The 13,977-nt window shown below is 39.4% G+C and overlaps 1 protein-coding gene across 2 annotated transcripts; it reads left to right on the top strand.

Annotated features, from left to right (window-relative positions):
* The first annotated feature begins 8,853 nt into the window (after positions 1 to 8,853).
* Positions 8,854 to 13,170, top strand: LOC110940807 (polypyrimidine tract-binding protein homolog 3). Of its 2 annotated transcripts, none has more exons than XM_035990235.1 (15): positions 8,854 to 8,987; positions 9,080 to 9,141; positions 9,914 to 9,985; positions 10,071 to 10,147; positions 10,230 to 10,312; positions 10,594 to 10,719; positions 11,178 to 11,242; positions 11,313 to 11,362; positions 11,439 to 11,480; positions 11,565 to 11,616; positions 11,714 to 11,735; positions 11,863 to 11,876; positions 12,140 to 12,247; positions 12,348 to 12,491; positions 12,563 to 13,170. In XM_035990235.1, the coding sequence occupies exons 2-15, from the start codon at positions 9,085 to 9,087 to the stop codon at positions 12,950 to 12,952; spliced, it is 1,302 nt and encodes a 433-aa protein (XP_035846128.1). In that variant the 5' UTR covers positions 8,854 to 8,987; positions 9,080 to 9,084; the 3' UTR covers positions 12,953 to 13,170. The 2 variants fall into 2 exon arrangements, with proteins under 2 accessions (XP_035846128.1, XP_022038069.1); XM_022182377.2 differs by having other exon boundaries at positions 8,861 to 8,992; positions 9,082 to 9,141.
* Positions 13,171 to 13,977: the final 807 nt, after the last annotated feature.

Here is a 13,977-nt window from a genome sequence, read left to right on the forward strand (position 1 = left end):
AATGACGCGACGAATGGATTTTTCTCATGCCATACACTAAGGCATAATATAAGGATGCTTACATAAATTTTTGGATGTCCGGATGTATTCAGAACGTAAGTTATGCGCAAAAGTGCAAACTTGTGTACTTTTTGACACTTTTAGCCCCTGAATGATCCAAAAGTTTGTTTTAGCATACCAAACCCCTCAAAGCCTATTTCTAAGCTATGTAAAGGATATTTATGGTATGTTTAACTTATGGACATGTTCCGGAATGTTCGTTACAGTTCAAATTGGCATACTTTCGCAGTTTGTCAATTTTAGTCCCTGTAAGCGAATTAACTTGTTTTTGCTATACCAAAGCCTTCAAAACTTATTTCTAAGTTATGTAAAGGTTATTTAAGGTATGTTGAGTATATGTTGATGTTCCAGAGTATTTGTCGCATTAAACTGAGTACGTTTAAGTACCAGTTAGCGTATAACTCTCCAGAAAGCGATGTAGAGTTTGAAATTGAACAAAAGTCAAAACATGAAAAATGTAAAACACAACCAAACAAACATTGGGATCAAATAACATTGTTTTATTGATAACTGAACTGTTCACAATGATTACAAGCACAAATGTTACATAAGTCTTCCAATTCAATATGCTTGTGTGTCATAGCCAGCGTGTTGCTTCAGTTTGTCTGTGATTCAACACTTGTTGCCAAATATATGTTGAATGATAAATATGATCCTCAAAGATATGTTAGCCTTGCCCAGCAAATAATGAACATAAAGGTTTTACCAAACCTTGTCTTAAATGAAGATATTGTCTGGGATCGTAAGCACAGATTGGATGTGCCACGTAGGTAAGGCTCCTCGAACGCTACATGCCATGTTGCAAATGTGTATTTATGGAACATGGTTAAGGTTACTCGGCTTTGGCCTGAGCTTTTCATATGTAAGTGCGTAGAGGTATTCCGTCTGTGCCCTGTCTAAAAATTCAACCGTTGTTGTCAAAATGTTGGTTGAGGGCACTGGGTATCATGAATAAGGGTATGAGCATTGACGTAATAATTTACAAAAAGCAAGTATTTCAGATTGTGGAATACTAGCCACCCACGAGGCAGTACCGGAGGGGGAATGGCCACCGGCTGCGGTTAATTTCATGTAGCAGAGGTGCAACGCCGGCCCGGCAAGATGATAGCCCAAGTGGGTTATTTAAAAGGTTAATGGTTTGCCAAACATGGCGGACCAGTGTAAATGCGGGTGACAGAGCTTGTCCGGCGGGAGGCGGATCCTGTTCGCCACTCTATGCTAAAGTAAACGAACAAAGAGTACTTTCAAGTAAACATTTGGGCGCAAGAGCTATCTGGTGTCATAAGCGTGCAAAACATAATCTGACCATGCGCAACGGCAGTTGTCGGGTGAATGTGTATTGTTCCCGTGGCAGTTGGCAACGTAAGTTGTAGTCACGCTTATGCGTGACAGTGGCCTGTTGAGACGGTGATCTGCCTGAGTAGCAATCCGAACTTGTTTGAAGGAGCCGTTGGTTATCCGCCGAGATGGTCGTCCGCCGGCGTGGGCGGGATTACCTAGTTATTCACCGGAGACGGTCTAGCCAATACTATCACCCTGGAGATGGGCGGAGCGTGATGGTTGCCCACCTAAGGTGGCGGGGCATATAAGTGTCCCTCGGAGGCGGCCGAGGTGTGTTGTGTTTGGCGGTGAAAAGGTACACTGCCTGTGAAAAATGCAACAGGGCCGTCTACAACTGGTGCTCATGCATGCAAGTGACCCGAAGGCGGGTGGCACGCACACGTGGAGCGAAGGCGGTCATGTCGCAGATGGCGGGAGAAGTTGGTGGTCCGCTGTAGATGGCAGAACGAGATAGTTTGCACAGGCATGCACGTGTAAGCAGTTCGCCTTCAGATTTAAAATCTACCCCCTTTCCTCTTATCATAATAATCAAAATGGTATCGAGTATTTCAAAGAATTATTAGTTTAATATGTCTGCATGGGAAACATGCATACAGCTTTCTAGAACTTAATGTGTTTTGTGGCATGACATCAACCATCAAAAGTCAAAATATAATGCTGAGAGCTTTAAGGAAGGAATAATAGTTGTGAAACAAATCTTCATATTTGGATCTCTCAAGAACAAAAATATCAGGTCTGTATACTTGTAGACCTAGAGCACGTATGTGCGTTTAGCCAGTAAAGGAGATCTGTATGATGAATGCAGATGTGGAGATTGAGTAGAGAAAAACAAGATTGATTTTTATCCACCGAAATTGTCTAAGTAGAGAAAAGCGACCACCTTAGCTGCGGGTTGGATAAAAGCATTTGCTAAGGTGGCACAGGTGGACCGAGATTATCCGCCAGAGGTGGCGGGGTGGATAAAAATGTGCCGGGAGTAACGTGGTAAACCGAAGCCTCTGCCATAGGTGACGGAGTGATTAAGTAATCGTTCGGAAGCGGCGCGGGTGGATAGAAACATCCGTTGGAAACGTTCCGGGGTGAATAAAAGCTTCCGCCGTTGGTGGCGGGTTGAATAAAAGCTTCCGCCGACAGTAGCAGGTTGCGTAAAAGCTTCCGCCGGTAGTGGCGGGTTGCGTAAAGGCTTCCGCCGGTAGTGGCGGGTTGCGTAAAGGCTTCCGCCGGTAGTGGCGGGTTGCGTAAAGGCTTCCGCCGGTAGTGGCGGGTTGCGTAAAGGCTTCCGCTGGTAGTGGCGGTCCGCCGATACGCGTGAAAGCCTCATCGATACGCGTGATGTTCAACGAAAGGTTTGTATCTTTGATGATGTGAACATATAATTTGAGTAAACAAATTTATAGGTGGCACACTTACTGCTTGCAGGTTCCGTAGAAACTCCCAAAATCAAATGCATTGTTGCATTTATCACCCTAGAGTGTGTATGACTAAAATCTTTCTGAACGATTTAGAATAATAGTCAACCCCAGAGTATATGTATTATTTACAGTGCGTATATGTATTAATCCAAAATGGGTCAAGAGTTTCGATATCTAATGGTTACCAATGTAATCTGATTATTAATATAAGTGATAACCAATGATTTATAATTGGTCTTTATTATTTATTAACATACCCCTTGCCCCCTTCTACAAAAACGCCTAAGCGGAAGGATGCCCTTTCGTGGATAAGTGAAGCGGGCGCATCATAGAAAAACGAATACCCTTTAGTATGTTGAGGCGACGTGAGGCGGGTGCCGTCCGACGAGGCGGCGCACGACAGGTGCCAAAAGACTTCGTGTGTGTGTACCAGCCTTGAGTAGGGTACAAGCCGCGGGAGGCGTATCAGCGATGCCCAATATAGTCCGCCGTTGAGAGCGCTAATCGCTGATTGTGCTTCGCCATATACTAACCCGTTAGGTACAGGAAGATGCACCCGTGGAGGCGGCGGAGCTTGTTCGTCATAATGATTCATGTGACGAGTGGGAAACGCTGCAGCGTAAACATCATACGTCGCGAGTCGCGCAATTCGGCGAAGCAAGCCTCACACGCTGATAGTTCTCTTGCCTGCCAAAGTTAGTACATTCCAATAGAGAAAAAATATTGTATGCATTGTATACTGTACTATTACCAACATGGGTTGTAGTTTGAATTACCTTATTCTTGTGACAAAATAGCAACACTTAGGGTATCACGGTACTGTAGATGTTTATACACCATGCAACACCAATGGTGATTTATGATTCTTAAAACAAAGTGAAGGTGTTGGTTTTTATATTCAGTAGTACATGCGTTACCCTTCTGCTAGGAAAAGGTTGTGAGCAAAGTGACGCGAGTGAATCTCGAACGCGCATAACAGATCCGAAATTTATTGTAGAAATTACCAAGTTTTCATACCTGATTTGAAGAGGCTGTGAGTCTAGTATCTGCTAGAAATCACACGTATAGTTTGAACGACCACAGATATTGTTGAACAAGCATAGATCGGATCTGAAGAGGTTTGGATGCAGTAATCATCTCGGTAAAGGCCAAGCAAGCAGAGGATATCTCGAAAAGAAACTCACAAGGGAAATCTGACAAAGAGGTTTCAAGATACTACCAGTACCTGCTCACACAAGTCAGTTCCCTAGAACGTTTTGCTAAAAATGTCAGTCAACAAATTTCAGAAAGAGCAGCTGAAACTCTGAAGAAAGACTACATTGAAAGCATTATGTTTTACAAGAAATACAAAGGAGAGAGACACATGTACAAAGAGTGGACTGTTCCAGAGCTTGAAGCTGAAGCAGTCAGAATTCAAGTAATGATAAAAAGGAAAGTCACTCACACTCCTCCTGATTGGGCAAAGTTCAAAAAGAATGTACCTGAAAAGCAGTTGGAACTAAAAAGAATGAAAGAAGAATTAGTTGTTGCTGAATTTGGCACCAAAAGACAAGTTGCTAGATCGAAAGAAGATTTGGTCAGGTCAACCTACAAAAGGTTGGAGGAATTAAGGAAGAAAGATCCAAAAATTCCTCAAAAACCTGACTACCCTGAAGCAGCGGTTTCAAAAGGACCATCAAAGCTGCAAATCAGGAGATCCACTGCTCCAGCTGGTAATGCCATCTACAAAAGAAGGACACAAAGCCAGTTAGGAGCTGAAACTGTTCAAGAAATTCTTGCTGGAAATGCTGTTTTAAAAGAAGGCTTGTTAAGAACGATAAAAGAAGAACTTGAACAGGAAAACTCTGCTACCACTGCTCAGCCAGTGATGAACAAGCCAGCCTCACCAAATACTTCTGCAAATAAACATCTCCCAAGAAACCCACCAGGCTCAAAAATACAAAAGTGGGCAACTGACAAACAGACCTGCGTATTGACTTTGCTCAGGTTTGGTGGAGAAGTGGAGAAAATATCAAGGGAACAAGCTCTTGGCCTGAGTCTTGAAGATTTGCAGGATGATGAAGATACAGATGCCCTTGACTTTGAATTACAATTTAAAGGTCAGATAAGGGAGCTGTTAATGAGGCAATAAAATATCCACAAATAATGAAGGTGACGGCTCACCCAGATCCAGCTTAGTAAAAACCTTATACGGCATAAGGTTGATACTCGCTCCCAAGTCAGCCAATGCATGGCTAACAGACATGTTTCCAATCAAACACGGGAGCGTAAAACTACCCGGATCTCCCATTTTCGTGGGCAGACGGTTTTGCAGAACGGCGGAACAAGTTTCATTCATCACCACACATGATATATCCTCGAGCTTCTGTTTATTCGAGAGGATATCCTTTAGGAATTTCGCATACTTTGGCATCTGGGCCAAGGCTTCAACAAACGGTATATTAATGTGTAGTTGCTTAAACAACTCAAGGAACTTACCGTATTGCTCTTCGTTCTTCTGTTTCAAGATTCCAAATTGGCAAAGAATAAAAGCACAAATCTAGAGATTTTATAGAGAAAAACGAGGCGTGGTCCGTTGCCTGTCCCACGGATGGCGCCAATGAAGAAGCATGAACCCGAGCGGGTCGGTACTTCTACGGTGATGGATACGGATATGGCCACACCTCGTCTTTTTCGCCCGAATCCTAGACCTGCAAATAAGAAGAGAGAAGAGTGGGCAATGTAGAGACGACCGGTAGAGGAAGAATCCCCTATTTCCAGCTACAAAAGTGTGTTGCCCTATATCTCATGCCCTAATGAGGAGGTGGAGACCTCCTTATATAGGAGATATGGGAAAACCCTAACCTCAATGGGCCAGGCCCAGTTAGGGGTTGTCTCTACGAGCCCACAGCCTAGTGTAGTATAAACTACAATGCGCTGGGCTTCGCGGGTTAGTACACAATAATAATAATAATATATAATTAATATAAAAGTGATAGATAGCAGAAAAGTCCGACCGTTCGGGTCGGCTCCAGTACTATACCTCGTCATTGAGCATGCTAACATCGGTTTATTTAAGTTATAAAACTTGTATATATGTCAAAACAACTTAGTTATAAGTTATAGAAATCATTTATGCATTTTAGTCGAAAATTCAACTTTTACGTAACATGCTCAACTTAACAATTCAACTAGTAAATGTAATAATTTGAAGGTATGATCACAGAGGGATCATACTATTGTTATTATGATCACGTAGGAAAGTTCGGATAGAACTTTACCTTGACCAAAATGGTCAGAAGCTAAAGTCAAACAAAAAAGGACTAAGTAGAAACACTTACTTGGAAGTGTTTGAGAAGAAAAGAACTTGAAATGGGAGTCCTCTTGTCTAGAGGAGAGCTCCAAGAGAGTTAGAGTGAAAGAAAGGTGAATGAGAAAGTTGAAAGTGCAATCAAACTTGCTATTTATAGTTGAGGATGGTACACAAGATCAAGACAAGTGTCCAGGAGCATTTTAGGATGTTTGAAGGTGTTATTGAGGTGGCAAAGACTGAGCAAGAGTGGTAGGAATGCGAGATATGTGGCACCATGGCAGAAAGCCTTGGGCTGCAAGCACAAACTGTCACTGGCCGTCCCTTACGGACCGTAAGGGTTTATAGCTTATGGTCCATAAGGACCTTAAGCGCGCAGTGATTCAAACAGGTTTACGGACCGTAAGGAATTTATCCTTGCGGTCCATATGGGACCTCCAGAATTCAAAAATTGAGGGTTTTACACATTTAGTCCTTGGACTTTACATCTTTGGCTATTTGGCACTTTCAGTCCCCCTCCTTCCTCATAGTTGGGATTAGTCGGAGATCTGGGATGTGTCTCAGATAATGCACAATAATAATCTTTCTCTCCTTCCCAAAATCGGGATTAGTCGAAGATTTAAAACACGTTTCAGTGAACGTACAGTGTAGGTCCTTTCTCCTTCCACATAATCGGGATTAGTTGGAGGTTTCTCCCTCCACGTAGTCGGGATTAGTTGGAGAATTGGACACGTGTCGTCACATAATTGGACGAAATTTTCGGGGTGTTACAGGAGTGAACCCTGAGCCTCAACGGCAAAGTCTCCGTCTAAACTTCAAGAATAACATATTCACCTATTAATTTGGTGAATCACATACAAACTTGCAAAATTCTCTCAACAAGACTTGACAAATACTAACTCTCTAAGATGAACCAACATTGAGAGAACAAGACTTGAGAACAATTATGAAGACGAACTTCTGAACAAATTATGAAGATGACTTTAGAACTCGTATAACTTGATTAGGGCTTCTGTTAGACTGCATCCTAAGACTGCCCTTTCTATAGCTTCAACAACTGCAATATACCAGTTTATGCTCACCTCTATCTAGCTATGTAGATATATGTTTTGTAGTGATCATGATCCGCTTAGTGAGACCTTGTAACAATGATCTTTACCCATTTAGAGAGGTGTTTTGTGGTGATCATTACCCATTTACTGAGACGTTATAACAATAATCTCTACCGGATTGCCGATATGATTTTACCAAAGGAAATTCTTGATTGATGATCAAGGAGCCGATGCACGATGTAATAATTAACCTTTATCGTAACCACTATATATTGTGGTGTTTGTTTGATTATATCTCTCTACTCCTGTCTTTTATTAACTAGTCATGATTATAAACATAGTTTAATAATTACCATAAAACTTTAAGGTTTATTTAGAACAATATAAAAAAAAACTAAAGATATTTATGAAGGATAAATCATGTTTTCACATGATAGATGAATTTCAGATTTGTTTTGTTAGGTCAGGTGTTATGGTCGGGAGTCCCCAGGATGTTCATGTTGAGGGTCGGGGAGCGAGAATATCGGATTGGTTAAAAGAGGATTGCCATTGGAACTAATCAACTTAGGGATTATGGATTAGGGAAGAGTATAACGCATGATGTTAGTAAAAAGAGATGATAAATGGGAATGGAATGATAGTAGGGTGGGGAATGGGTCTCATATCCGTTTCTGGATTGACACATGGCTATGTCAGGAATCGTTGAAGGACAGGTTCCCTAACCTGTTTAGAAAGGAAAAAAATTAAACTTTGTGTTGTTGCTGATCGATGCGCTTGTTCAGAAGATGGTTTGAAGATAACATGGAACTGGAAATTAGTGTTGGGATCGGATGATGAGCTGCGAGAAAGGACTGAAATGGAAGTAGTGCTGGGCGGATGTTTGCTGGAGCCAAAGATGATAAATGGGAATGGAATAATAGTAGTAACATCGAATTCACCGTATTGGGGGCAAAAAATGGATGCGTGGAGCGACTACCAACGCTGGACAGATTGGGTTTAAATGGAGCAAGTGGGTTCCTACCAAGTGTAACACTTTTATGTGGCGCGCCTTTTTGGATCGACTTCCGACGAAGACGGCTTTGATAAGAAGGAACATTCATGTGGAGAGCAATTTATGTGTATGGTGCGAAGACAAGGAAGAACCACAGATCATATTCTTACGGGCTGCAGCTTTTCTGCAGGAGTTTGGCATAACATCTCAACTTGGTGTTGCATTCCCGAGGTGTTCGTCTTTAGCATTGCAGACCTGGTCATTCTGCACGAGTTCTGTGCAGCCTCCGGTCACAGAAAAATGCTGCTGCAAGGTATATTTATAATCGCTAGTTGGAGGATATGGAGGGCCAGGAACGAGAGGGTTTTTTCGGGCAAGAATTCGAGTGTGGTCGACATTGTTGCAGACGTTAAGATGTTGGGTTTCTTGTGGTATAAACATAGATTTAAACATGAAATTGTAGAGTGGGAGAGGTGGTGTACGTTTGATGTGATGTAATTTTCTTGGATTGTTTGGTTTTCGACTTGCTATTTCCGTCTTGATGATAGCTTGCGCTTTTGGGTTTTGAATGAAGTTTTCGTTTCAAAAAAAATGTTAGTAAAAAGAGATAAGATAACAAGGTCGGGATGAATTAAGGAAGAGTGTAACGCATGATGTTAAAAAAAAGAAATAAGATAAGGCAAAAAAAAAAAGAAATAATTAAAAAGAAAAAGATAGAAGAGAAGATAATTAAAAAGAAAAAGATAGAAGAGAAGGTGTTTAATTAGGGCGAAGTCGCATCGCACGGGTCACTTACTCCCTTTGCCGCTTGCAAGCTTGTTTTCTTCATCTTCTTCTTCTTCTTCAGGTGCGACTCTAGGGTTTCATATGCTGATCGAATTTAGGGTTTTAATTCCGAAATACCCTTTCTATTTCTAATTGATCGCTTTATTCTAGGATATGGCAGAGCCTTCCAAAGTCATTCACGTCCGGAATGTTGGTCATGAGATTTCGGAGGTTTCACTTCTGTCTTTCTTCTTAACCAGTTGTAACATATAATATGGACTCTTCTATTATTATACATCCAAGGTTTATTCTATCCCTTTTCATGTGTTGTTTTCATATGAAGGGATTGTGTTACTGGATCTTAGTTATTAGTTAACTTGTTTGATTCTGTTTAATCTTACTTACTGTTGTCTTAAAACTTAATTGGAATTTGATTCTACTATTGTGATTCTAGTAAACTGTTTATGCCACTGAAGACCCCCCCCCCCCACCTGACAGTTTTAACTGCTATCCATTTTAGTTTTACTATTTCAAGTTGTATTCTATTCAGTTACACATTCACAAGACAACTATATCTGGATAGAGATACTACATTAGAATGTGGAATTTTCATGTGCACATTGACCAAACAAAGCCCAGGAGAAAGAACCTAGTTTGATATTCAGTGGTGAAGCTTGACCCGAATGACGGGGGATTGAAAACGTATATACCAAAAATTTCTATAGAACCGGGGGGTCGAAAACGTATATACCCAAAAATTTCTTTACGAAAACTACATATATAACACTACTGAGCGAAAAGTTCGGGGGGTCGGGCGCCCCCTCCCGCTCCTATACTTCGCCCTGTTGACATTTAAAGAATTTTGTATGCTGAGAAATTCACACTGTATTTTAGTAGTCTACTTTACATACATATTTGAAAATAAGACGTGATTGTTTATTATAAATCTCACAACTTTTGCAAACAACAAAGTAATTAAATTTACCATTTAATTTTTCTTCAGCCTGATCTGCTTCAGCTATTCCAGCCATTTGGAGTCATTAATAAACTAGTAATGCTTCGTGCAAAAAACCAGGTATCAAGACTTTTTGTTAAAAAAAAAAAAAACTCCTAAAATGTGAATGTATTCATTGGTTTTTGTTAATTTGTTATATCTGCAGGCTCTCCTACAAATGCAAGATGTTCCTGCTGCTGTCAGTGCAATGCAATTTTATGCCAATGTGCAGCCAAGCATAAGGTGAATAAGAAAGGGAATAAATTATTTTGGTTTGTTAAGATGCTTTGAGTTTCGATAACTTATTCAATTTTATCCTGTCCAGGGGAAGAAATGTTTATGTTCAGTTTTCATCTCATCAAGAGCTAACCACAATGGAGCAAAATACTCAAGGACGAGTAGACGAGGTTTGTATTTATCTTTAAGTTTACCGTTACAGAACGTTTGAAAGCATGGTGTAAATAATGAGTGATAAAGGGAGTTACTTGTAGTACTGAAACTACCTTTTATAGTTCCATTTTGTATTATTATTATTCTAATTGATGTTATGTGGTCTGTTTGTGTGTAGGAGGTTGACATATTTTTAAACTTCTATTTCTCTTTCTTCTTTTCTCTATCTATTCTTCTCTTCTATTCATTCTATTCTCTTCTCTCTCTTCTGTCTATGCTATGGATGGATACACAATAATAGCCCAATCGCATTCTTTTGGTCACCATTCATCATATGCTGTACCCTATAACTGTGGAAGTCCTGCATCAAGTTTTTTCTCCTCATGGATATGTCGAGAAAATTGTCACCTTTCAAAAGTCAGCTGGTCAGCTTCTTCATATTTTTCTCAAAAATCACCATTATTTAAGAAAGAGTAAATTACAAAAATCGGCCTTTATGTATGTCACTTATTGTAAATTGTGTTCTTTGTCTTCAATAATTACAGAAAACGTACTCGATGTTTGCAAACCCTTGCAAGTTATGTCCTTTAGCCCTAACTCAGTTAATTTTTGTGGTTAAATCTGACCAAATGGACCCCACATAAGGGTAAAATGACCAAAATACCCTCATGTGGGGTCCATTTGGTCAGATTTAACCACAAAAATTAACCGAGTTAGGAGTAAAGGACATAACTTGCAAGGGTTTGCAAACATCGAGTATGTTTTTTGTAATTATTAAAGACAAAGGACACAGTTTGCAATAAGTGACATACATAAAGGACGATTTTTGTAATTTACTCTTTAAGAAATTAAAAGTCTCAGCTGGTGCCTTTGAACTTTGTAGGTTTTCAAGCACTAATTCAATTTCAGTTACGGCAAAGTGCTGTGGTTGCAAGAAATTCTCTTCAGGTATTCTTTTATTTGTCCTCTGGTTGATCTTGAATTAATAATGCGATTCAACACTTGCAATTCCTTTCAGGGGAGAAATATTTATGATGGTTGCTGCCAACTAGATATTCAGTTCTCAAAGTAGGTATCAAGTTTATACCAGACTTTTCTTTTTTTGCTTCTCTTTCTTCCTAATATGATTCTTGAATGGTTCCAGTCTTGAAGAGTTGCAAGTCAACTACAATAATGAGCGGTCTAGGTGTGTTGGTCAAATCTTAAATATTATGTTACAGAATACTTAAGCTTTTTGTATATAAATAATTTTGCGTTTCTCTTTCAATAGGGATTTTACAAACCCATCACTACCCTCAGAACAGAAGGGCAGACCCTCCCAAGTATGTTTTCATATGTTTTTATATATATATATATATATGTATATATATATTTTGTCTCGGTGGTTTAATGTCTCTTATTGTGTTCATATTGTTCCAGCCTGGATATGGAGATGCGGGAGGTATGTGCACTTTACAAGCTAACAGGGGCAGCCACACACATATGTGTGTAGTATTTTTCTTCGTTTTTACTGCTACTTTGATCTATATTTATTTTATTTTATTTTTTGTTGCCTGTTTGCCTTTCAGCTGGATATCCACAGGTGGGTTCTCTTTGGCCATATATCTGAAGTAAAAAAAAGGGAGTTATTTGTCACCATTTGACCTGATATATCTAAATACTTGTTAAGATTCAACTGAAAAATTATATTTTAACAACTCTACTGGTTATACTTGTTATTTACTCTGGACAAACATTAACGCCTTGCTCATGCACACACATAGTATGCTTGCATATATACACATTGTTATGAGGGTAACTACTAATGCTTTATGCGATGATTTGTTTTAACTTGTTGGAATGAAGATGAACAACGCGGCTGCAATTGCCGCTGCATTTGGAGGCGGCTTGCCTTCCGGAATCACCGGGACCAACGACAGATGCACTGTTCTTGCATCTAATTTAAATCCTGATGTAATCTCTCTCTCTCTCTCTCTCTCTCTCTCTTTCACTCACTTACTTGAGAAGGATTCTGTTTGTTTTATATGGTTATGTTCATGGTTGATATGATTAGCGGATAGACGAGGACAAGCTGTTCAACTTGTTTTCTTTATATGGGAACATTGTGAGAATCAAGCTGCTTCGCAACAAACCAGATCATGCTCTTGTTCAGATGGGTGACGGGTTTCAGGCTGAGTTGGCAGTACACTTTTTGAAGGTAGATCTCATATTCCTTGTTGATGATGCATAAGTGGATTTTTTTTTTTTTATGATTATTGTGACATGTAGGGAGCCACTCTGTTTGGGAAGCGGTTGGAGGTTAATTTCTCAAAGCATCCTAATATTACAATGGGTGCTGAAACACACGAGTATCTAAACTCCAATTTGAACCGGTTCAACCGCAATGCTGCTAAAAACTACCGTTACTGTTGCTCACCAACCAAAATGATCCACCTATCGACCCTACCGCAGGATGTGACGGAAGACGAGATTATATCCCATCTTGAAGAACACGGGAGCATCGTCAACACCAAAGTGTTTGAAATGAACGGTAAAAAACAGGCTCTTGTTATGTTTGAAAACGAGGAACAAGCAACTGAAGCACTTGTGTGCAAGCATGCAACTACACTTGCAGATTCTATGATTCGTATATCCTTTTCTCAGTTGCAGACAATTTGACTAGTCAACCTCTCACCTTGATGGATTCCATAAATTTGCTCTCTTCATTTTGTTCTCACAAACCCTTTGTTTGTTCTTGTGTGTATTCTTACTTTTGAGATTTTAGATGCTTGTACGATTTTTTTTCTTTTTGTTTGTATTATTTATTTCGCTGTTTCTAGTTATATTGCTATTTTGCAGAATAAAAACTAAAAATGGCTGCTGCTTGTTTATGTTTAGATTGGAATTCATACATCTTTTGTACTGTTATTGAAAAAAAAAGTGGACATTTTTATAATCGGAACACAAATATTAATCGTAAAATTTGAAAGAACAGCATTCAAACCCTATTTTCGGCAGTGAGCAACACCAATATTAGTCGTTCAAAGGGACTGATGAAGACAGAGTGGATGAGAATGGTGAACATGATGAGGAACGTTGAACTTTGATGGTTTCTTCGTGGTCGAAAAATATATACATGAAATCGCCTACGTTTTATACTGAAAAAACCAATCCTACGTCAACTAAACTTGCCTTGTATTGAATTTCATCAGTGAAACATCCTTCTATTGAGGTTATGCGAACAAAAGGTGACGGAAAGTGGTTATTCGCATACGAAAAAGCTTTAGCTGGCGTTTGCAAGTCAATAGATACGTGGTATGCTTTCGCATAACATGTGGTATAAAGGTAGAAAAAATGACTAGTTTCATTATAAATAACTAGGTTATAGACTAATAGACGATAATACCATACAAAAATTGCTAAAACCACTTGTAATCAGAAAAAATATCATTTTTTCTTCAAAATTTAAAGAAAAACATATAAATTTTGAATGAATTCACAGAATTTAGAAGGCCATTATATCAAAGATAACTATTGTTAATTACAGTAAATACATAAAGTTAAAATTTATAATTTACAAAGCTTGAATCATAAATAATTTGAAATGAAAAGCTAGACATAAAAAATCTGCTAAATCTTAAATATTAACTTGAACATATATGTCATTAGCATAGTCACATGGATCGCGGTTCGCTCCGGTACGG

Source organism: Helianthus annuus, chromosome 5 (assembly GCF_002127325.2).
Source record: "Helianthus annuus cultivar XRQ/B chromosome 5, HanXRQr2.0-SUNRISE, whole genome shotgun sequence".
NCBI lineage: Eukaryota > Viridiplantae > Streptophyta > Magnoliopsida > Asterales > Asteraceae > Helianthus > Helianthus annuus.